General features: G+C 40.5%; 1 protein-coding gene and 1 pseudogene across 3 annotated transcripts in view; one reads left to right on the top strand and one right to left on the bottom strand.

Annotated features, from left to right (window-relative positions):
• Nucleotides 1-26393, bottom strand: part of CUL1 (cullin 1) — a 95541-nt gene that overhangs the window by 48594 nt on the left and 20554 nt on the right. For all 3 annotated transcript variants that reach the window (XM_070424094.1, XM_070424095.1, XM_070424093.1), the window contains exon 2: nt 14944-15243. In XM_070424094.1, the coding sequence (XP_070280195.1) occupies nt 14944-15083 (140 nt within the window). In that variant the 5' untranslated portion in view covers nt 15084-15243. The remainder of the gene's footprint in view (nt 1-14943; nt 15244-26393) is intronic.
• Nucleotides 26068-26178, top strand: LOC139017136 (U6atac minor spliceosomal RNA; annotated as a pseudogene).

The raw sequence follows: 26393 nt of genomic DNA, 5'->3' as shown, positions 1-26393 counted from the left end.
TTTTTTGCTTATTTGGTCCAGCCTGACTTCTGTTTCTTGGCAATATATTAATCTGCAGCTATTAAATTAACAAAGGTTTAAAGAAAAAACCCCAATGACAGCCAAAATGCAGGAAAATGGGAGCTTCTATCCACCGGGGGTCAGAGTGCACACAGTTACAATTTCTCTGGAATAAAATTGGAAAATATTCAAAGCCTTCAATTACATCCTTTCTGATATGGTCATTATACCCATAAGCATTCATCATAGAGGAATCATGACTGAAGCATACACTCACCTAGCACACTCTCAGAGCGCTGCGCAGTTCTGCAGGCCATTAGTCCAAGACCAAGGTGCCATCAGGGCTCGTTTCTGGTGAGGACTCCCTTCCTGACTTGTACACAGCTGCCTTCTCCCTGTGTTCTCGGAGAGAGAGTTCTGGTGTCTCTTCCTCTTTTTATAAAGACACCAATCCTATAGTACTAGGGCCTTATCTTATGACCTCACTTAATCTTACTTCTCTCCCCCGGCCAAAGACCACATCTCCAAGTACTATAAAATTGGGTTTAGAGCTTCAACATATAAATTTTGGGGGCACGGAATTCAGTCCATAACACCATATCATGATTATATTTATACAAAATGTTCTGAATAGACATATCTATAGAGATAGAAAGTAGATTGGTAGGAGGCAGGGAGAGTAAGCATATGACAGTTTAAAGGGTACAAGGTTTTTTTCAGATATGATAAAAAATGTTCTAAAACTGAATGTAGTAATAGCTGAACAGGTCTGTGAATATACTAAAAAACACTGAAATGCACACTTTAAATGGATAATTTTGTGGCATGTGAGTTATATCTCAATAAGACTTACTTTTTTAAAAATTAAATACAATCCCAATTATAACCCCAGTAGTTTTTAGGCTAGAAATTTACAAGCTGAAAATAAAATTTAGAAAAATGCAAAGAACCTAGAATCAAAATAATCTGGGGGGGTGGGGGGGGGCAGAAGAGTAGAGAACAAAGCTGGAAGACTTATTACTACCTGACTTCAAGGTTTTTTATAATGCTACAGTAATTAAGAAATGACAGCAAAAAGATTTCCATGGACATGTGGGCACTGCCTACCACCACTTGCAAAAATACTTTACAAATTAGTAATCATTCCTTTAGGATGGATAAATAGATCAATGAAACAATTCTAGAAACAGAATCACTTACATTACCAGTTATTTTAACAAAGGCACCAAAGCAACCGATTGGGGAAGAGTCTTTTCAACAAATGACACTGGAATAATAGGATAGCCACAGAGAGGAAAAATGAACCTTGAGCCCTACCTCACACCATCCACAAAATTAACTCAAGATGGATCCTAAATCTAAATGTAAAAGTGCAAACCATTAAGCTTTAGGAGGGAAACTGTATTTTTGTGATCTAGGCAAAGGTTTCTTATAGGTCACATAACTACAAAAGAAAAATAAAACAAAGTAAGTTTTCTCAAAATAAAAAATACCCACTCACCCAAGGACTCCAGTAAGAAAAGGAATAACAAGCCTCAGACTGAGAGAAAATATTAGCAAGACATATCTGACAAAACTGGTATCCTAAATAAACTCCTACAACCCAATTAATAAAAAGTATAGCAATCCAAAAATGGGGAAAAAACCCCAGCAAGACTAGAATACTTTATTAAAAAAAGACTTACAAATAATCAACTAGCATGTGAAAAGGGACTCGACACCATTAATCACTAGGAAAACCCAAATTAAAGATACTACCGTGCACCCACAACAGCAGCTAAAACCATAGGAATGACACATCAAGTGCTGGTGAAGCTGTCACACAACTCCAAATGTCATAGTAGCTTTGTTCATTATACCTAAAAATGGAAATAGCAAGTATCTATTATTAAAGAATGAATTAAAAACCTGCCATATTCATACAACAGAATACTACTCAGCAATAAAAAGGAAGACCTAGTGATACTTACAGTAACATGGGTAAATCTCAAGAACATCCTCAATTAAAGCAGCCTTACATGAAGGAGACATATGCTACACTCTCCTTTCCATGAAGCTGCTGTGGGGAAGGCACACTGACTAGGAAGCATGCAGAAACTTCTGATACCCTATACATTCCTACTGGTACCTTAAGGCTGAGTTTCACTTATCACACCCATGGTCTTAATTCTGGCAACAATTTCCAGAGCTCTCCAGTCTTGTGGCTCCAATGTGGACGGGCTGCTCTCCAGACCTACTGGACAATACTAGTCCAAAAACTAATCTGCTCTCTTTACTTCAATAGTAGGTTCTGGCATCTTTCTTAATCCTTTCTGAACAGAAATGTCATTACTTTGTTCCTGGTAATTCGCTTTTCTCTTCATTATCTTGTCACTAGATTTAGCATGTTCAGTTATAGGAAATTATTTTATAATCTCTACTAGAGGCCCAGTGCACAAAATTCATGCACGGGGGAGGGGGGTGTGTGTGTGTCCCTCAGCCCGACATGCACCCTCTCCAATCCGGGAGCGCTCAGGGGATGTCCTACTGACGGCTTGGACCTGCTCCCCATGGGTCTCTGCTCTCTGCAGGACCTTCCATGCTCCACACCACAGTGATGGGCAAGCAGGCCCTGCTGGGTGCTGCCTGCGGGCCTCACTTGCCTGCTGGGCTCACATTGCCGGGGTGACGCCACCAGCATCCTGCCCCCGCTGCTATGGGCGCCGCCATCTTTTGTTGCAGAGTGATGGTTAATTTGCATGTTGCTCTTTTATTAGATAGGATAATATTATAAATTTTAAGTCTCTTTCATTTTTCTCTGGAATTCCTTCCTAACAGTCATATATTGGGTCTCTGGGTTACTTCTTGGTCTTCTCGTGCTTTTACTACTTTTCTTTTTAGAGTCTCAGTTACCATTTCAGATGTGAGTTTTCTTATTGTCCTGTTCCTCCTGATTTACTGCTGTATAAGGAGCTTCTCATATCTGACAATAATTTTTAAAACATTTTCTTCTGTGCCCTGTATTATCGTCTTCATTTTCCCTTTTTTTCTGTTTATTCCGTCCTTCCATACATTTATTAATCCTTAGTGATAAGGTGCTAAAAGCCCACTGGAAATGCCACTGGCCTGAGTGGGGATGGTGGGCCACAGTTTTGAGTGACTCTTCCATCTTGGAGCTGGCCATTGACTGTCGTATCTTCCCATGTTAATAAATGGGCTTATTTTTCAGGGTCTTCAGTTTTTCCAGAACTGTTCTGTCTCCAGCATCACCCCCGGTATTTTGATATGGGACTGGAGACTCATCAACTGTGAACTTTCTACCATAAGCACTGTTGATAGTTCCTATTTATGCCAACCTCTGCCAGGCCTCCTTCTCCAAATTTCTAAAATTGGTCCCTAAATACAAGCAATAATTCTGCTTGGGATGTAAGCTCTTGCTGCCATGTGTTCTGTGCTTGGGAGTAGAAGGAGATGATTCTGAATTTATCCCTCACCTCCCAGGCTCTGCTCAGTCTCACACCTTGACCTCCTGTCCAACCAGAGCCTGCAGATCCCGCTTCTCTGGTCTTGCAGGCCCAGCAGCTGTCTTGCTAGCATCCTCCTCTGAGTATCTTCTAAACCGAGGCTTCCTATGCCCCAGTAATCAGTACCCTGCCTCCATCAGCTTTTCAACTTCCAAAAAATTGTTGCATTCTTATCTATTTATAATGTCTGTTCTCTCATTTTTAAGAAATATATTTTTATTGATTTCAGAGGGGAAGGGAGTAGGAGAGAGAAATAGAAACATCAATGATGAGAGAAGCATTGATCGGCTGCCTCCTGCATGCCCCACAACGGGGATCAGGCCCACAACCCAGGCATGTGCCCTGATTGGAATTGAATCGTAACCTCCTGGTTCATGGGTATACACTCAACCACTGAGCCACACTGGCCAGGCTAAAAATTATTTTACTATCATTTTAGTAATATCACAGATGGGAAAGTCAAAACACAAATTTCAGCAGAAGCCCAGTAATTTGCTCCTTTTGTGTTCCATTTCTATGGCCACTATCTTAGCTCACCTTACACGTCACACTTGGATTACTCCTCCAAGAAGTTTAGAAGTTATTTTCTTCCTGCCTTTGATCTCTTTCCTATTTCAATCCCATCTGTTTCCAGATTAATCCTCCTAAAATTTGTTTACATGAAGCCCTTAATTCTCAAGTCATATTCCAACTCTATGGACCTACGACTTAAAAAAAAAGTACAAATTCACCCGATTTTCAAGATTCACAACAACCTGGCAACATTCCTTTATCCAAGCCGGTTAAACTGCCCAAGTCATCTAGTTCTTCTTACAGAGCTACTCGAGCTACCAAAGCATGTCTTCTCAAAGTGCTGCTTCCCACCTTCACCTTCCTTTCTCCAGGAAAACTCTGCAAGACTTTCCTCTTCTCTTCTTACCTAGTCACCCTTTGAGGTCCACAAACTCTACTAGTTCATGAAACTTTCTAACCATCGCAGCATCGAAACCTTTCTCCCTCCTCTTAGCATCTCTGCAATGTCATCTGTCACATTACCCATCAGATACTTCCTAACAATGAAACGAGACCATCAACATTCATCACAGACAGTCCATCTTGCACACGTATACACCCTCAACTTGACTTAGCAGGTGTCTGAGATAGCTTATAAGAATACCTGAAACATAATAAAGAATAGAAAATATAAGCCAGAATAAATATCTACAGAACAGGGAAGTAAAATAGGATGGAAATTCCAATATACAAGTCAGAATCCTAAAATTTACCGACAAAATAAAAACAAAACACACACACACACATACACAAAACAAACAGAAAACTGACCTACCTATGAATTATTAGAAATAAACGTATTACACATTTGGAGTGCTTTCTGCCAAAAGTAATTTTGGTGTCCACATTTCTAAAAGCATGTAGGTAAGAAGACCAGCCATTAAGACAATTCCTATTCTGACTAAAGTTCAAATATTATCAAAGCCATCAAGAAAAAATGAACTTTTCTATTGGCTCTAGCAGAGATGCTTGTTTCTGGACCACACAACCACAGTTACAAGTGATTAGATATAAGCTGAAAATGGCATGAGGTCAGGAGACTGTTGCTGTTCACTCACAGGGATGTTTCAGACCTAGTTCTCTATCAGAATCAATGACCAGGGAACCATTTCTACAAAAAAACAACAACACAAAAACCCTATAGATATATTTTTACTTAGATACTTACAACTGGGAAGTTGTTTGTGTTAAAGATTAATTTAAATTGCATATAGCACTCGTTTTTGCACCCAAGCGAGCAGCCATAGGATGCCTGCTGCTCAGATGTTAAGTAAACCATGGATGGAAAGGACATGGACCTGCACTGTGTGCCTTTTTGGATTCCTAATATTTTAAACAGGACAACTTATAAAAAAAACAAAAATTACATGTTATAAGGCTCCCCAATGGATCTACTCTTCAGTTCATGCAGTTTTTTCCAGTAAACAGTTTCAACCCACAAAAGGAATAGCTGTGTCCAACTGTGGAAGACTTCACAACTGTGGATGGGAGAGTTGGAAGGGATCGACTTCGGCGAATGTACCTCAATCAGACTGAGGACGTTTTTAGCAAAGGCCAGCTTAGGAGTACCCTAATTAAGTTAATAACAAGACTTCAGCCTAAGCCTGCTCCTCATGTGAAATGCTGGCCGGGAGAACCATACTTGCAGTTTTCTTGAATAGGAAGCAGACACAGAGTTTATATACAAACAGGAGGGGAATACTTCTGAGGGAGCAGTGAACCACCTTTTACAAAAGAATGGCACTGAAGGAAGAAGCACAGCCCTCCTACCCCCCGCCCGGACAGACAGACAGACAGGGATGTGCCAACACACCAGCTTCCATTCAGTTTTTCATCAACCACACTATGTGGGGGAACGTTATCAGAAAAGAAAAAAGCACATCTCAGTGAGCTGCCAGAGAAAGCACCATGACTGTTGAGTGCATCGTCTTGCAGGGAGTGATCCATGTCTAAAGGACTCTGAAATGGGCACACTCCTAACTCCTGGTGCCCTTTCTCCAAGTCAGGAAATTCTCGGCCTCTGGCATCCAGCTGCTCTGTCTGTAGGAATCGGGGCTCCTTTTGTCCCTTCACATACCATACCACCCACCATTCCAACACATGCTCAATTATGTGTTAAGTAATCATTTTTTTACTTTCTATGATGAGTATAAAAAGTAAATATGATCAATAATTAGGAGAAAAATGATCAAATCTAAAATTACTTTTAAAGCAAAAACAAAATAGATTCAGAGGAAAGATTAAATATAGAAGTTAGGAGGAAATAAGAAAACGAAAATTCACAAGGAGGTAAAAATAAACTAAAAATCTAAAAGGCAATAAAATAGAGGCTTCATTCAGCAGTCAATGGGTCAGTGTTTTGTACTAGGGCAGCCAGAGTCTGGCAAACCCACATATTTGACTTTTAAAACTTGAGGTTATTTCAGAAGGTTCCTGGAAGACCTCTTTGGAAGCAGACACTTGGCCCTCTTGGGATCTGCCCAGGTCACCTCACAGGCAAGCGGGACGGTTCTGTAGGTGGCAGTTGGTGGTGAAGAGCCAAGCCTGCTTCTGCTTCGGAGATAGGCCGCACACCTCGTCACCCTGGAACTGTTCAATCACTTACCAAGGCACACCTTTTGCATGACTGGTAGGGACAAGTCACTGTGAAAGGGTCACATCAGATGCAAAGAGGTCTCAGGCAAAGCCACACAAGCTCATCTTTCTGCAGACATTTCCCAAACATCTCCCCCTACCTCAGATGCTAGGAAAAGATAGGCCATTCCTGCTGTGGGTGTGGTCACATACCTGACTGTGACACACAGTGGCTACTGTAATGCTGCGAAGGTCTGGATGTCTCTGTGACTCTACAGCACCAGGCCTCATCTAAAGGGGAGAAGGGGAACCAATTTGCGACTTTTGGTTACTACCAAACTCAAACCATTTTCACCTTCTAAACGGCAATTCAATTAAAACAAAACTAAACAGAATAGAACCATTTTCTACTGCCACTTCTTAACCAACAGAACTAAGAGTTGAAATTCCAACAATGAATTTTTAATAAGATCATTTGCAAAGACTTTCACTACAAAGTGGCCAGAGCAGCAGGCCTACCATCAGCCAGTACAGTCTGTCGGCAAAATTATGAAAGAACTAAGTCCTCTCCAGGCTGTGGTTAGACAGAATTCGAAGGGTGATATCACAAAGCAAATCAGTTTGCATCTAAAAGCATATTCCAAAAGCAAAGATTGCTTGTAACTAACTGTAAGATTTATTTACAAATATTTGAAGTGCTCTGAATATATATACACCATGAAGCACACAAAAAAAGCTGAAAGTACCATATTCATACTAATAAAAAACAAAAACTCAATTCTAGAGGCAACAATCCTATACAATAAAAGGCTAATATGCAAATTGACCAAACAGGGAACGACCAGTCACTATGACGCACACTGACCACCAGGGGGCAGACGCTCAACGCAGGAAATGGCCCCTGGTGGTCAGCGCACTCCCATAGGGGAGTGCCACTCAGCCAGAAGCCGGGCTGACGGCTGGCGAGTGCAGCGGTGGTGGCGGAAGCCTCTCCCGCCTCCATGGCAGCACTAAGGATATCCGACTGTTGGCTTAGGCCAGTGGTCGGCAAACTGCAGCTCGCGAGCCACATGCGGCTCTTTGGCCCCTTGAGTGTGGCTCTTCCACAAAATACCACGTGCGGGCGCACACATACAGTGCGACTGAAACTTTGTGGCCCATGTGCAGAAGTCGGTTTTCGGCCTGGGCAAGCCTACTTTGAAGAAGTGGTGTTATAAAAAGTGGGGGATGTCGGTCAGTCGGGCGACAGGAGACGCAGCGCAGGTGGGCTGTGGGAGACGCAGCTCGGGGGAGGTGTGCGCGATTCATACACAAGTTGAGCAAGCTAGTCAGTCAGCAGTCTCATTGTGCAGTGGTTAATGCTAGTCGCATCTGCAAATCGCGCGGGTGACAAAAGTAAAGTTTATTAAGTTAATTTTAGGGAACACTGTGGAGTGAAAGAAGATGTAGTGTCAAGGATTGAGAAAGGTATGTTGAGATGGTTTGAACATATAGAGAGGATGAACGAAAGGAGATAGACGAAACAAGTATACAAGACGAGTGTGGATGGGAGAGTTGGAAGGGACTGACCTCAGCGAACGTACCTCAATCAGACTGAGGACGTTTTTAGCAAAAGCCAGCTTAGGAGTACCCTAATTAAGTTAATAACAATGTACCTACCTATATAGTTTAAGTTTAAAAAATTTGGCTCTCAAAAGAAATTTCAATCGTTGTACTGTTGATGATATTTGGCTCTGTTGACTAATGAGTTTGCCGACCACTGGCTTAGGCCCATGGGAGTGGGCCTAAGTTGTCAGACATCCCCCGAGGGCGCCCAGACTGCGAGAGGGTGCAGGCCAGGCTGAGGGATTCTGAGACCTTTTCCTTCTCCAAATTCCCTTCTCTTTCCTTTGCCATTCTGAGCTGGAAAAAAACAAGAAAAACGTTTATGCTGCCTAACAGCCCAAAGTCCTATTACATAGTCCTATTCAATACTCCACAGGTTCCTAAGGGCTCTAAGAATATTACTTCACATCTAGAAGTAGGTTCCTTTTTCTAGAAAACATGGCAGGCCTGTCTCCAGGACCAAAAGTGCAATGTAATTATGAACTCTGCAGGTTCTTAAGGATAGATACAATTTCTCAATCCTAAAAACTACTTTAATAGTACCAGCTCAATAGTGAAAGGTAGAGACAATTTTCATTTGGTTAAGGAAAACTAACAAAAACTAATCAAGTGTATTTTTAAATGCATGCTATATACTGAAAATCTAGAAAGCACAGATCATTTTTTAAAAAATCATCATAAGCCCAATACTATGAATAGCCATGTTCAATAAGGGCGGTAATTTTTTTTTCTTTTCAAAAATAGGGTGTGCCAGGGGTTCACAGTACACATACCACTTTATATCCTGCTTTCACTCTTACTGCAAGCATTATTACGTGTCAATGAATACTCAATTTATTTTTAATGGCTATTTATGGTCATTAAGTACCAAAGTCTTACTATTAAAGACAGAGGCTGTTTCCAACTGTTCCCTATTATTATTCTGAATAGCTTGCACATACAATTTGAATACAACTATGTTTTTGGGATAAAGTTTAAAAAAAAATCACTGAACCAGGGTACATTTTCAAATTTCAAATTTAGAAATATAAAGACATATTGATATTTCTAAATTTCTCTACAAAAAGATACTAGCAAACTAACATTCGTACCTGACTCCCCAACTCCTGCCAACACTGGCAAAGTCACTTCTTTAAAACTCTTTTCAACCTGACAGGTTAAAACTTTTAATTCTTCATTTCCTTAATAATTACGAGGTTGACCATTTCCCCATATGCCTACTGACAATTTGCACTTCGTTTTGTGAACCAGTTACAACCCTTAGCGCCTCTTTCTGAGTATAAATACATGAGAATGGCAGCTCACATTTGAAAAAAAAACAAAACTGTATCTATATGTCTAGATTTGATGTACGCCATGCTCATTAGGTGAGCAAAGTAAGGTTAATATAAGACCCTGAATAAAAAGTACAAGATAAAATACCCAAGTACATTCTTCAAGCTATATGGTTATTTCCAAATGGACATGGATCATCTCTAATCTACTGTGAGAATAAAATGTTACTCTTTCTATTTGATCTGTTTTTCTGAGATTTTGAGTTTCTATAAAGGGAAGAGAATTCTGTAGCTGGAATCTTCCCTTTGGACCCTCAGCTCCTTCGGAAGAACCGGGGAGGGTAAAACATGTCAACCTGATAGAGTGGCAGTGGTAGCTGCGACATGAGCATACAGCTGGCAGGTGCAGAGAGGCAGTGGGACCAGCATGTCTTGGCACGTCATTCCTGTAGAGCACCTGCTGCGGCTGCCAATGGCTCAGCAGGTCTACTCTGGGTGAAGTGAGCCCCGCTCCAGGGACGAGTTGTGTCATAGAACAGAGGTTAAATGTGAACTGTGAATACGCTGATATTATAACTTACTAGGAACACTGAACGTGATCCTTAGTGTACTGTTGGGAAAAAGATTTTTAAAAGAATCTTTATGGTTGAAAGTATTGCAGCTGTCCCCTTTTTTCTCCCCAATGACCTCTTCCTCCCACCCACTACCCCTCCTTCACCAAACTGGGGGAAAAGATTTTGAAAAAACAGGCCAAGAAAATGGAATGAACTAATTCAGCTCACAGAACTACAGGGAGAAAAACAGAAACTTTAAAATTTATGAGAACTAATGCAGACAGAAAGAAAGAGAAAGACATCAACATAGAAGTTTAAATTGATTCCCAGGGAAGCTAAAATGATAGTTTGAGGAGTATAATGACAGCAGAAAAACAACAACAAAAAAAACAATTTTGACCTGGAAGTGAGGGAAGGTAGACCTGGGCCTCACAAAAACAAAGAGAAACTTCAATCGGACAGCCTAGTGCCTAGACTAGATATGACTGGGTCTGTCAGCTATGCCATATAGGAGATAAATTTGCATAGCATTCCCTTCCTAAGTGCCTGTTCCACTAGCAGGACCCTGGCCTGTCCTCTGAACCAGGCATGACACAAGAAATATAATGGTGCCCACAAATTGATAAGAAACTTCATTTCCTATTTCAAGTTCAAAAGAAAGGAAACTGACTACTATCAAGGAGTACTGGATAGGAGAGCTCCTGTATTTTACTGCAAAAAGAAAAGTTCTTATTTAACTACATATATGCATGTGGGACATCCCAGGAAACTGGAACTGCATGGAAGTGCTCAACAAGACACAGAGTGGGGAACAAGGGCTCAAGGCTAAAACTTCAGTAGAAAATGAAGCCTCTGTGAAGTGGCTGGAAACAAAGGAAACTGAACTAGATCCTTCTGACTCAGATGCTCTGAGACCTTTTCCTTCTCCGAATTCCCTTCTCTTTCCTTTGCCATTCTGAGCTGGAAAAAAACAAGAAAAACGTTTATGCTGCCTAACAGCCCAAAGTCCTATTACATCGTCCTATTCAATACTCCACAGGTTCCTAAGGGCTCTAAGAATATTACTTCACATCTAGAAGTAGGTTCCTTTTTCTAGAAAACATGGCAGGCCTGTCTCCAGGATAAATAAAAGTGAACAAATTAGCTTTATTAGATTGTTCTAATCTAATCTACCAGTTAGACATATGGGAAGAAAAGGGTTCCTCCATTCTTTCTCTCAACCAGTTTTCCAATCCTCTCTTGCTTAATAAGGTTCTCTACCCTTTGAAGAGTAACCCCAGAAGAGTGAGGTGCAGTCTGCTCCTTCTTCCCGGGACCAAAAGTGCCTGCTAACCTGAAACATAACCTCACAATCCCATGTGTCAGATGTCACTGTAAACCAGCCTGTAGGAAAGTATTATAAGGAGCGATACAGTTAAGTGGGTCCATGGGAGACTGAATATACACCTGGAAGAAAATAACTTAAACAGAAACAAAACTGTTATGCAAACTGAACTGGCATAAAACTGTAGTCATAGCAACACATAATTTCAGGAAGTACTATATATCTTAAAATGACTTAAATGGAAGTGAAGATGTGCTCTAGAAAAATGTGTCAGATGACTCAAAGTTCTACTTATGACAATAACACTAATACTAAAAATGCAGGTGAAAGGAGGAGTTCAATTCTAGGATTTCAATAATCAAATTAATAAATACAAGTAGACATTCTACTGTTTTATCTGTATCCTAAAAGTTAATATAATAAGAGTTGATAAGCCTGGCCGACGTGGCTCAGTGGTTGAGTATCAACCTATGAACCAGGAGGTCACAGTTCAATTCCCGGTCAGGGCACATGCCCAGGTTGCAGGCTCTATCCCCAGTGTGGGGCATGCAGGAGGCAGGAGGCAGCCGATCAGTGATTCTGTATCATCACTGATGTTTTTATCTCTCTCTCCCTCTCCCTTTCTCTCTGAAATCAATAAAAAAAAATTTTAAAAATAAAGATTTGATCAAAATACCCTTCTTTGGAACTTCATAAGGAAAATACAGAAAATACTTTGAGAAATGCGATTCATCCAAATATAAATCCTGAGGCATATAGGAGATAAAAGGCAGTTTCTATATTTAGACTACTAAGAATTTTAGTTCTGGCATCATCATTTATCAGTAGTTGTTACAACAATTAGGTGAGTTACTTGAGGTTTTGGAGACCAGGTTTCTGACACCAAGGGTTACTACACCAACCTTCCTGGGTGGTTTAAGCCTTAAATAAGATGTAGGTGGTCCCTAGCACAATGCCTGACACACAGGACTCAAACTGTGGCTATGATTTCATAAATATCTTAAGATTTAAAGTTAGATTCTCCACTCTTAATTTATGTAACTGTTATTGTCTTAGACCAAACTAGAAGGCAAAAAAAATAGCACTCAATTTAAGAGTATTATTCCTAAAATATTTAAAATTGTAATTATTATAACAACTACAAATTATAATTACTTGTAGAATAAAAGAATTCAGTAATTGCTGCAAGCAGACAAAGTCTACTTTCTTAGAGAGAATCCTAAAAGCAAAACATCCTATTGGGTAAAAGACCAATCTGATTTAGTAAAAAATTACACATTAAGAAATTCCCCAGAGATAATAAAAATTCCTTGATCTCCACATTAATGCTCCTGTTTTTTTTAAAAGCCAGAAATCCAACCAAGTGCCTTGTCTAATCTCTGGAATCACATCTTCAGCTCTACTACAAAAAAAACACACACAAAAAAACTGTCATACCCAGAAGGCCACAACCCTCTTGAGTGGAATAATATCCTCTCATTTGCAAAGATTCTATCCTGCTTAAAAGTGTTCCCTGTATTATATGATCTAGCAATCCCACTCCTACGTATGTACCCAAGAGAAATGAAAACACAGGTGCACACAAAAACTCACACAATATTCATAACAGCTGCATTGTTCCTGACAGCCCAGAGTGGACACGACCAGATATCCCTCACTGATGAATGGAAAACATGCGTCATGTTCACACAAGTTAGCCATTAGAACAAATGAAGCACCAACCCTGCTACAAAAAGGATGAGCCTGGAAATGTTATTATCTTAAGTGAACGAAGCCAGTCATGAAAAGCCACATCCTGTGTGATTCCATTTACATGAAGCGTCCAGAACAGGCAAATTCTTAGAGAAAGAAAGTAGATCAGGGGTTGCCAGAGGCTGGGGGAGGAGAGAATGGAGATGACTACTAATGGGTACAGAGTTTCTTTTGGGGGTGATAAAAATGTTCAAAATTAGAAAATGGTTATGGTAGCACAACTGTGACTATACTAAACACCGCTGCATGGTATACTTTTTAAAAAGGATGAATTTTATAGTATGTAAATGATATTCAATAAAGCTGTTATTTTTAAAAAAATATTCTACAGAAGTGTATACATATACACATTATGAGTACGTGTACACACCTATAATAAAATTTAAATTTAGAAAGGAACATACAGTTTTGTATCTACTTAGATTAATGTAAAAGTTTTAAAGATTTTAAAATAGTAGCATAGTTGTGGGTATACTGGAAAATCATCTAACCAAGTTTGACAATCATTGATACATATTAATGACAAACTTAAATATCCATTAAACTAGAAACTTTAAACTCCTAGAACCAGCAAATCGGTAGCAATCTGCTCTCTATTAAGTTAGTTTATATTTCAATTTTATTATACTTAAATGGCATCAAGAAACTACAAGTTAAAGAGTCTATCACTGAATATATAATGGAGATGGGAGCTACATCTTTTGCCCTCCACCCCACATAACCTCCATAGCACACGGCACAGTCCCTTGCACACATCATGCACTACGAAATGAATGAAATACTTTTTAAAAATACCATGTTTGTAAAAACAGAGCATAAAGTAGAACTTTTGCTCTGTGTAGTAACCCTTTAGATGGGTCAGCAAACTTTTCCCATACAGGGCCAGAGAGTAAATGCTATCAGCTTTGTGGACCAGACCATTTCTGATGCAACTATCCAACTCTGCTCCATCTACCCTATGAAGGCAGCCACATGTAACATGGAAATCAACCCCCAACCCCCACAACCAGTGCTGTCCAACAAAACTTTCTGCCATGAGGGAAGTAGTCTACTATCTATCTACAGAGCACTTGAAATACAGCTACTGCACCTGGCCAGTGTGGCTCCATGGTTGAGCATCAACCCATGAACCAAGACGTCACTGGTTTCTTTCCTGGTCAGGGCACATGCCCAGGTTGTAGGCTTGATTCCCCATGGGGGGTTGTGCAGGAGGTAGTAGATCAATGTTTTTCTCTCATGTCTCTCTCACCAATGCTTCTATTTCTCTATCCCTCTCTCTAAAATCAATAAAAACATATTTTAAAAAATGCCCCTACTGCAACATAAAAACTATATTTTAAAAAATATATATTTTATTGATTTTTTACATAGAGGAAGGGAGAGGGATAGAGAGTTAGAAACATGATCAGCTGCCTCCTACACACCTCCTACTGGGGATGTGCCCACAACCAAGGTACATGCCCTTGACCAGAATCAAACCTGGGACCTTTCAGTCCACAGGCCAACGTTCTATCCACTGAGCCAAACCAGTAAGGGCAAAACTGAATTTTTAATTACATAATTTAAATGACTTGAAACACAGCCACGTGTAGCTTATAGCCACTGTACTGAACAGCACAGCTTTAGACTACCAGCCAGCCAATTTCACCTCTGTTCAAAAAACTTAAGAGTGACTTAATTTTTAAAGCTAAAACGAACTCATGGATGAACTGAAAGAGAAAACATGTCAAATTTCTAATAATTCTCAGATCATATTAGTAAACAGGCTTCTAAGCAAATAGCTCTCAATGCAGGCGGCAGGATACGTGTAGAGCTCCATGTATCTGGATTTTGCCATACTCTGTCTGGTGTACACCTGCTGGATTCCGGCTCTGAGGTCATCCCAGATCTGGTCAAGGCCAATCTGCTTCAGTCCATGGGGATTCTGACTCCTGTTCGATGACATTGTGAGTAATATTCTGAAGTTGTCCAGTGCAGCAATCCTTATTCAAAGTACAGCTAATCCTCCATTAGATGAAAATATACAGTATCATTCCAAATTTATTCACAGAGCTCATAAAGGATGTCCTTTAACTGTAGAGAATGAAATCTCATCGCAGGCAAACCTGAAGAAGAAATAAAGGGAATTAATTAATTCTTTTTCAATACCCCGGGGAGGTACTGAAATACTCACACACTGACAGAAATAGTCTGTAGGCATTTGCAGGCACCATGCTAATCCAGAGATTATTTATCTTTGTATGTGGAAACACTCCTATTATATATGTGCATAGAAATATGCTTATTCTTACCAACATTTGCATCATGGGGGTGCCAGAAGAAGAGAAGAAGCAAGAAATTGAAAACCTATTTGAAAAAATAATGACGGAAAACTTTCCCTACTTGGTGAAAGAAACAGACTTTTATAAGTCCAGGAAGCACAGAGTCCCAAACAATATGAACCCAAAGAGGCCCACACCAAGACACCATAATTAAAATAAGGATTAAAGACAAAGAGAGAATCTTAAAAGCAGCAAGAAAAAAGTAAGAGAGTGCCCAAAGGATTGTCAGCTAATTTCTCAAAAGAAACGTTGTAGGCCAGAAGGGAGTGGCAAGAAATATTCAAAGTGATGAAAAGCAAGGACCTACAACCAAGATTACTCTACCCAGCAAAGGTATCATTTAGAATTGAAGGTCAGATAAAGAGCTTCACAGACAAGAAAAAGCTAAAGGAGTTCACCACCACCAAACCAATCCTATATAATATATGCTAAGTGACTGACGGTTTGACCATTTGATCAGTCGCTATTATGCACACTGACCACCAGGGGGCAGACACTTCAACCAGTAGGTTAGCTTGCTGCTGGGGTCCAGCCAATCGGGACTGGGTGAGACGGGCCCAACACACTCTGGAGCCCTCCCATGGTACCCCCCCGGCCCCAATCATGCACTGGTGGGTGCCTCGGCCTGGCCTGTGGCCTCTCGCAATCCGGAACTCCTTGGGGGATGTTGGAGAGCCAGTTTCAGCCCGATTTCCCGCAGGCCACGCCGAGGGACCCCACTGGTGCACGAATCCATGCACTGGGCCTCTAGTAATACATGAAATGTTGAAGGGTATTCTTTAGGAGAGGAAGGAGAAGGTGGAGGGAGAAGAAAAAAGACCAAAAAAAAATATGAACAATAAAAGGGCAATAAATACATATCTATCAACAATTGAATCTAAAAACCAAAATAAATGAACAAGGAATCTAATTAACAAAATAAACTGATTAATAAAATAGAACCAGAGGCATGGAAACATGAAACAGATTGATGAATCTCAGAGGGAAGGGGGAGGGGAGATTAACCATAGAACTTATGTGCATATATGCATTACCAATGGACACAGACAATAAGGTGGTGAAGGCCTAGGGTGGGCCAGGACCTGGGCAGAGTGGGGGGATGGGGGGGAAGGGGGAAGAGGGGACATCTGTATTATTCTCAACAATAAACATTTAAAAAAGAAAAGAAATATGCCCACAGAAAAAGCTGAGTAAAACTTGCATAGAGACAACTAGCATGTTGCCTTTTTTTGTCTTCTAAAAGTACCAAACTTCAACTATATTTCTTGACCTGTATAACAACCAGAAAGAGAAACTCAAAGGAAAACACAACAAAGGAAACTCCCAAAAAAGAGAAACACAAATAGCTTATAAATAGAAAAAAAAAAAAATCCACTCTCACAAATTAGAAGGCAATTTGGCAAGGCTGAGCAAAATTTAAAATGTACTCTGAATTCAGAGACCTGGGTTTGAAGCTCAGCCCCACACCTGTTAGGTATGTGGTCTTGGGTAACTTAACTTCTCACTTCTCCAAGGCCCCATTCCCTAGTTTGCAAAGTGGGGCAAATCATTTTCCTAAATAGTTGTGAAGTTTAAGTTAATGTATATAAAATATTTAACAAACGGTAATTGCTATTATCTCTAAGTGTCCAAAGCTACTGCAAAATACACTTTATAATGCTCCAGGATGTTGGATCCATAGGTAAAGGGACTTTGCTATGCAATATTGTATTAAGACGGTACTTCTCAATATGGCACATTATAGACATACTTTAAGGATCATCTATGTATATCACATCACAATATGAAGGTTTTTAAACCACTACTCCTCATGTTAATTAACACTGAATTATTGTAATGGCACCAGAAAATGATGTCGTTGGGAGATAAATGGTATCTGGTACAATAAGAACAGGTTGTCAAACTGCCAGGGCAAGTTTGAGTTAGCCCAGCACGTAACTCGGTGCATCCCGCATCCTCAGTGGCATTATAGCTCTTCATAAACTTGGGCATAGTAGGTCATGTTTATGGAATAAGTCCGAACTACTGAAACCTAAATCATCTCTACTATTTGTCATCTAAGCTAATGAACTTAACATTTTATGAAGGCACAATACTATTCCTGATCCTGAATGTATTTTATGTCATATCCTATATAATAAAACCCTATTATGCAAATAGACCGAACAGGGGAACGACTGGACGCTATGACGCACACTGACCACCAGGGGGCAGATGCTGAACACAGGAGCTGCCCCTGAAGCAGTGCTAAGAAGCAACGAGCGGGGAGCAGGCCTAAGCCGGCAGTCGGACATCCCCTGAGGGGTCCGGGACTGCAAGAGAGCGCAGGCCGGGCTGAGGGGATCCCCACCCCCACCCCCAAAGTGCACGAATGTTGTGCACCGGGCCTCTAGTATTCAAATAGATATGTTTGAATGTGGGACAGAAAAATGCCCAACAAGAATTCCCTCAAGTTTTAAGAAAACTAACAACTCAGCAAATGTTTCCGAAATATAATTTCAATCTGAGTTTCCTTTCATCTATCTTGAGAAGATCATACCAACACCCCACCTGATAGTCATTGGGGTGTTTTGGATGGGTGCTACTACCACCTGATAGCATCACCTATTTAAACCTACACTCTCTTCTCTGGCACTTACTTAATTGTCCCCTAAGTGGAAATTACCACTTAAATTCTCCAGTCCAGATTTCTCTGAACTCCAGGCCTGTCTATATCCAACTGCCTCAGTAACATTTGCTGATGTCTCAAGCCCAACAGGTGTATAGTTGAACTCAGGCTCTAGCCCCAGACTCCATTCTCCACAATGTTGCATCTCATTAAGTGGCAACTCCATGTATCCACAAATCAGAAACCTATCACTTCCCCATGTATTCCTCACACAGCAGCTGAGTCTAAGACTGCAGATCTGATGAGATTGCTATCCTGAGAGCAATGAGGGCAGGAGGGGGCAAAGTGGTTGGAAGCAGAGAAATCCTTACTGCAGCACCATCAGATCTTTTCTATCTCTTCACTTACCTCTTACCAACTCCCCTTCATCCCCTCGGTACAGCACAGACTCCTCCCTTTCTTGGGCACTCTGGTCTCCTCCCCACTCCGAGGATCTTTGCATTTGCTGCTGTTTCTGCCTGGAAAGTTCTCCCTCTTCATCAAGTTGTTTTCCAGCTACACTTCCAGCCAGGTCAGATTCACTAGGGAGCTCCCAGACAGGTCAGGTTTGCCCATTTCACAGGACTTTCCCTTCTTAACTATTATTCAAGGTCATGATTCCATGCATCAGTCTCACTTCACTGGTGAGAAGGATCCCAGGCACAGATGCCATCTCTCCCATTCACCACAGTAACTTGAGAACCTAGTTCAGAGCCCAGTTCTAAGCTCAATCAATGGTTTGCATAAATAAATGAAAGAATGTTTTGTTTTTACAGTTGTAAAACCATTTATTTCAAAAGAATTTACAGGTCAATTATTAAATTATCAAGAAGAATTAATAAGGTCCCTGATACAATATAAATACACAAAAATCAACTGTATTTTCTATATAACTCACAACAGTTAGAATATATACTTAACAATAAATGTCATCTACTGTAATAACAATATAAAGTGCTCGGAGACAACTATCAAAGTATTATATAGGAGAGACATACCATGCTCATGAACAGGGACTAATTAATGTAAAGAGGTCAATTCTCCAAAATTTGATTTAACGCATTTACAATTAACATGTATTGTTCTTCGTTTGTTAGCTTTGAGAAACTGTGCAAACTAAGTCTAAAATGCATATGTAAGAACAAAGGCTTAAGAAAATCTAAGACATAATAAGGAAAAAGAAAATAAAAAGACTTGCCTTGCCAGATTTCAAGGCTATCAAAGTGACTATAGTAATTAAGACAGTGTAGTGTTGTCAGTGGCACTGTTAAATTTGCCAGCGGAATAGAGAGCAGAAATAGACTCATACAAAATAGAAGGCCTGACATGTTGTAGCAATAGCATGGAAAGGTAGTGGGGAAGAAAGCAGTTTCAATCTTTTCAGTCTAGTGATGGTGAACCTTTTGAGCTCAGCGTGTCAGCATTTTGAAAAACCCTAACTTAACTCTGGTGCCGTGTCACATATAGAAATTTTTTGATATTTGCAACCATAGTAAAACAAAGATGTATATTTTTGATTGCTAGGATAACAGGTTTACTCATACAGAAAAAAAAAGTCAGAATCAACACAATATAAAGCAGATTAAATCCTGAAATATTAAAAGACCAAAATCTATGGCAAATAGACTCTAAAATGACCCCCACTGTTACACCTGGTATTCGTGATCTCAAGTAAGGACCTGTGACTTGCTTCTAACCAAAGCTGACTAAGTGTCACTTCTAACTGAGCTACATTGTTAGTAGTTTCTCTACTGATTTGCTCCCATCCTGGCTTTCATGAAGTAAACTGCCATATGGAGAAGTCCATGTGGTCATGACTGAGGGTGTTCTTCAGCCAAAAGAACAAAAGCTTTTAGTCCAAGAAACCACAAGGAACTGAATCTTGCCAATAACCACAGAGCTGGGAAGCAGATGCTTCTCTAGGTGAGTGTCAGATGAGATCCTAGTGCTAGCCAGCAACCTGATGGCAGCCTTGTGAAAGACTGTGCACAGGACCCATGGATTCATACCCACAGGAACTCTGAGATAATCAATGTGTGTTGTTTTAAGCCACTAAGTTTGTGGTAATTTTGTTATACAGCAATAGACATCCAATACAAGTATTAAAAGACTTATAGGAAAATAGAGGAGGATAGTTTTAGTGCCAAGACTGGAAAAGATTCTTTAATAAGACAGAAAACTATTTATACATATAAATATATAACCCTAATATGCAAATAGAACGGCAGAACAACTGAATAACCAAACAACCAGTTGCTATGACGTGCACTGACCACCAAAGGGCATGCGCGGAACATGGCGGGCATCGGCAGCAAGCAGCAGAGCATGGAACATGGTGGGCGTAGGCCGTGGCGGGATGGTGGAGCAGGTGAGTGGGGGCACCAGACCAAGGTGGGACAGCAGTCGCTGTCATAGGGCAAGCCCCTGGTGGTTACTGAAAATTCTTTGCTCCTGTGCGCCGAGGTCCTGTCCAGCACTTGCACCTGCTGCTGGCGCTCGGCGCCATCAGTGTGTGCAAGCGGCAGGGCCAGCGGGAGGTGGAGAAGCCACCACTCGAACTGCTGCTGGCACCAGCCCCAATTGCTCTGCGCTGTCAGTGAGTGGGAGTGGTGGTGGTGGGAGCAAGGCTACTGGCAGGAGGGACCAGGCGGGGGCACAGAGGATGGGCCGAGACCTGCCCCTGTGCCCACCACAGCCTTGCGACCCACAGTTCCTTTCAAGGTGCATGAATTCATGCACTGGGCCCCTAGTAAATAATAAAAGAAAACACTGACATATTTGCTTACATTCAAATTAAGAATACCTGAGTAGCAAAACAGATTACACAAATGGTAGGACAAAGATCATGAAAATAGAAATAATACGTTTTTAAAGGATTTGGAAATAATGAAATACCAGTGCCACCGAGTATGTGAACTTGCCCCAAATCCCCCTTTAGAATCTCTACAGAATTCTATCTTGTTTCTTCTAAACTTTTTCCTTCACATACTAAATTTTAGACTATAAATTTATTTCTTGGTTTCAATTATTAATGTTTTATGTAATCCTAGTCATCACAAATGTATACATATTTTAACACAGTGTTTAAGCAGACTTATGAGAGTTACAGAAATTTAGTGACCAATATTATTTATTTGGCAAATATTTAGTAGGGAACTGTAAGTACCAGGCACTGTGGTGGGCTCTGGTCATGTACAATCCTATATAATAAAAGCCTAATATGCTAAGTGTTCAGTCATCCGTTCAACCAATCAAAGGGTAATATGCTAATGATATGCTAAGGCAGCGGTTCTCAACCTGTGGGTCGCAACCCCTTTGGGGGTCAAATGACCCTTTCACAGGGGTCGCCTAAGACCATCGGAAAACACACATATAATTACATATTGTTTTTGTGATTAATCACTATGCTTTAATTATGTTCAATTTGTAACAATGAAAATACATCCTGCATATCAAATATTTACATTATGATTCATAACAGTAGCAAAATTACAGTTATGAAGTAGCAACGAAAATAATTTTATGGTTGGGGGTCACCACAACATGAGGAACTGTATTAAAGGGTCACAGCATTAGGAAGGTTGAGAACCACTGTGCTAAGGCCTCCCAACTGCTTGCTATGATGTGCACTGACTACCAGGGGGCAGTGTACCAGTCGACCAGTTGGTATGACGTGCACTGACCACCAGGGGGCAGATGCTCCGACTGGTAGGTTAGCTTGCTACTGGGGTCCGACTAATCAAGACTGAGCGAGACAAGCTGGACGTGCCCTGGAGCCCTCCCATGGTCTCTCCCCGGCCCGATTGTGTACCGGTGGGGTCCCTCTTGCAATCTGGGACCCCCCGGGGGATGTCAAAGAGCTGGTTTTGGCCCGATCCCGAAGGCCAGGCCAAGGTACCCCACTGGTGCATGAATTTGTGCACCGAGCCTCTAGTAGTTTAATATTTAAGAAAGCTAATTTTTTAAAAGCCTGATATATTTAAAAAACTAAGAATGCTGCAAATATCTGATTATAAACTGATTGGAGTAATAAAATATAATATAGGTATGCCCCCAAAAGACTAGCTTATCAGTTAATGTTGAATTTTCAGAAATACACCACTTTACAAGCTATAAATCCTTCATCTCATAACTGGGACACCACAGAACTGTCAAGAATCTTATGCAGACTTCATGAACAGTCAAAGAAGTTCGTTTGAATGTTTTTTTAGGTAAGGGGTAAAAATATTTTCCTAAGAAATCACATCTCATAGCCAAAAGACTTAGGAGGGCCAAAAAGCCAATAGATGTTAAAAACAAAAACTAAACAAAATATATACCTAGGAAATTAGGCAGTTTTCAAAAGTATATAGACCCTGGCATTCCATGGTGCACGTATTGTGGTCACAGGCACCCAATAAGGAATACTGAAGTTTTCTGACACAATATCTGCATTATTTGATACTTGGATGCACAGGAAACTGAGGCACAAAATGCAACTAACCAAGTACAGGAACCAGGGGCAGAGCCAGCGGTACCTTCATACACCAGCCACTGGCCATGAAGCCTGAATAAATTACCTCACATGCATGCCCGCACACGCACACACAATTATACTTCACCTTCACCTCTCCCTAAGAAAGTAAGATAATGGACCGGCATACAAAAGTCAAAGTAAGCAGGTCTAATGGAGAAGAGAAGTTGTATGTTTAAGAACTTGTCTCCAAGAAAAGTCTTGTTTCAAAGGGTCATGAAAGCCAACATAATCATATTAAACAGCCTTCAAACAATTCAAACCATGCGCTAATCAAACAGCCTGTTTCTCAAGATTTTAACAGTATAAACTTCCTTCATTGAATAGAAGCATGAACTACTGAGAATTCTGAAAAACATATCCTCTCTGATATCAGTAATTCAGTTTCATTAGCAATGAAAGGACTGTTTTAAAAGAGCATTGTTAATCTTGTACTAAACACTAATTAGACATAATCTAAACAGAACATAAAGGGAGTTTGGAAAATGCTAGCTTTAGTGAAAAATATTTTATTTTGTTTGCTACAAGACTTCAGAGGACTTAATCAGTGAACATATTTTATAAATTTCTGTCAGAAAACCAGTATTAAGCATCTTCCTCTTAAATTGACTTGGCTGTAGAGTATTTTTTCCTAAACATATCTCAGGACTGGTGTTTTAAGAAAATCCTGTTTCCAAGAAAAAACATATTAAGAGAAAAAGGAAAGATACATCTGTACTGATCCCTACTGATTCCTAACTCTTGGGATCAACCACACACTGTTCTGCAACTTTTGTCACTTTATAATGAAATACTCATAACTTCACTTAATGAAATACACCTTACTGTTTTAGTGAGCTATGTAATATCCTATTGTTCATCAAAGAGCTAAAGAGCTTCTGGGTGTTTACTTTTTAACAGCTGGAAGTCACACTGCAACAAGCAGCCACAGAAGCATTTCTTTCTTGCTGACTTGAGTGGAATAAGGAACACTTACATAAAGCTAAGATAGAAAGGGCTATGGGACCATCTCCTAGGACAGAACACACTAGAGGAAGGACAGATTGGTAGCAGGTGGTCTACCTCTGCACATGTGATTCTGTGGTGTGTGTAACCATACTAGGCAGCTGGGCTGTGCGAGTTCATCTCTGACAGGCACTATTTGAATCTGGAACCAGAGTGAATCAGAGAAATTAGAGAAAGATGAGCCCAAAAGGAGTCCCAAGGAACACTTAGAAACTGACTTAAGGGGAACCATAAAGTTTATATTTGCAAAGTTAAAGCCCAAAACAATGAGAGCCTTCCCCGCACCTATCCTGGAGACTTGGGGAAGAAAAGGCCATGGTTGGTTGGACCTAACAATGGTCACTGCCATTATTTCTTGTATGATCTTAGGTAAATTGCTTAATTCCTCTGGGAGTCAGGATTACATAAGGCAGCATAGAGTTTCATAAATGCTAGTTATTATTTTCATTATCATGATGATTTCTGACATGTGTAGCTTTTGGCTTTCGTTTCATGTAAGTCACTGGCGACCTCAGCAAGGACAGTTTCACTGTGGTTTTAAGGGCAGAAATGAAACTGGAACTGGCTAGAAGGGATCAAAATGCTTAAAGACTATCTTTAGGAACCTTGGCCATGAAGGAGTTAAGAAAGTTAGAGGGGGATCTCTGTCTCGAGAAAGAGTGAGGGATAAAGGAGAAGTGGCTGTGGTTAGTAGTGTGATTGGTGACTCGAAGTGGTACAGGCTGCTGGGTCAGGTCTAGGGACAGAATGGAGTTCAAGGAGCAAGAGGTCAAGGCCCTGGGAGGACTGTCCACGCTGAAGCCAAGTCCACTCAGATAATGGGTGTTGGAAGTGGAGATGAAGGCTCTGAACTGGGTGTCAGAGTGTCCACTTAATTTCTGAAATATGGTGGCGAGCAGATGACAGGGAGGGAATGAGCAGAGCCTCCAATGAGCCTGTCCATGGCTGCAAACATCGCACAGGCCCACCTTCAACATGGAGGCTAGTGGGATGTGGGAGAATATAAAGAGCCATACCTTGGCTTTAAGGAGTCTTTGAGGAAGAGCCTATAGGTTGAAAGAATAGGACTAGAGAAAGCTCCCTAAAGAACTAAGATGGGGAAAGGAGGGGTGGGGTAGGGGTTTTGATCAGAGGATGACAAGCAACTATAGGGTGCTGGTTCAGAAAATAGAGATGACCATGGGACAAAACAAGGGGATTTAAGCCTCTAGTGCCAGGAGGAGGATGGCCTTGGCTTTACAAGACTGGGCCGGGATCCTTGGATAGGACTATGGGGCCAAGCATTTCTCACCACATGCCTAATCTAGTAAACTTTGTGCATCCTCCTCATGTATTATTCCCCCGACACAAAACAGACAGAAATATAAATTCCTAAGACTTTAATGAACATAACTACATTTCTACTGCAGGGGAGGAACACATAAATGTTAAAGTAATAAGAGAATTGTACCCCCTCAATTTCACTTTAAATACTCAAAAAATCCACATACCACTTTTGCCTATTAATGCAGTCCTGATATTTATTTCCATTTCTATAAATTAAGAACAAACACACCGAGCAAATGCTGTTGCAGAAGCCAATGCTGAGGAGTGTTAAGACCATTCAAATCAGAATTGAAACAGGATTGTAAGAAACGAGGTTTCTCAAAAAACACTATAGCTGCTTGAGTTAGGTTGATTGCTTAAAAAAAAAATGTTAAAAAGCTGAAAGAAAAAAGATAAAAATTTTACAATATCTTCTAGAAAGAAAGTCTATATTCAAGTTAATGAAAATACAGTTAAACTTCACTGTTAAAAAAATAAAACACCCTGGCCAGTGTGGCACAGTTGGTTGGAGCGCTGTCCTGTGCACCAGAAGGTGGTGGGTTCAATTCTCAATCAGGGCACATACCTAGGTTTCGAGTTAGATCCTGGTCAGGGAGCATGAGGGAGGCAGCCGATAGATGTTTCTTGCCCTCCCTCCCCCCATAACCAATTTTTAAAAATTATGAAATAAACACATAAAACAAAACTAGGTTTAGCCTTTCTAGTTTAGTGACATTTTAAATCTGGTTAAAATAGAAATGATCCTGGGTATCACTCAATAAAGCCATTAACTGTTTTCTGAGACTAGGTTAGAAGTATGAACACCACCAGCAAAACAAACGATTTAGACCCACACACTTTGCATATGTATATCAGGAAATATGCAGATACATGAATTTGTGGCACTGTTTTATGAGAACGACAACAAAAATCCCAAACCTGGAAACAACCCCATGTTCCACTGACAGAATTGACCAATAAAAATTGTGGGAGAGTCACAATGGACCACACACACAGTGCTTCAACTTCAGATCTATATTTCAACAGGAATTGTAGAAAGAGTTCTTAGTGAAAAATGTGACAGAGGAATCAGAGTATGATACCACTCCTATACATAAGATTTAAAAGAAAAAAACAGTTCTTCTATGAGGGGAAAGAAGGCTAGCAATCCCCTAGATAAAGATGGGAAGACACTGTAAATGACCATATAATACAGATTTGGTTAAGGCACTGGCCACCATGGTTTTCCTGTGCTTATGCTTAGAAAATTCAAAACCCAAAATACCATACTTATTAGATATATACACTCTTGCGGGTGAAATGATGTGATGGCTGGGATCTCTCACCTGGGTCACTAGCAAGTCTCTTCATTGGTCTGTCACCAGTCTCACCTCCTCTAACCCATCCCCCACATTCTGCCCAGGTTAATTTCTAAAACACAAACAGTTATTCATTCTATTAAAT

Source organism: Myotis yumanensis, unplaced genomic scaffold, assembly GCF_028538775.1.
Source record: "Myotis yumanensis isolate MYYU_CA2020_CCGP unplaced genomic scaffold, mMyoYum1.0.hap1 SCAF_9, whole genome shotgun sequence".
NCBI classification, from domain to species: Eukaryota; Metazoa; Chordata; class Mammalia; order Chiroptera; family Vespertilionidae; genus Myotis; species Myotis yumanensis.
The sequence above is the reverse complement of the archived record's forward strand: the minus strand, read 5'-3'. Positions and strand labels throughout refer to the sequence as shown.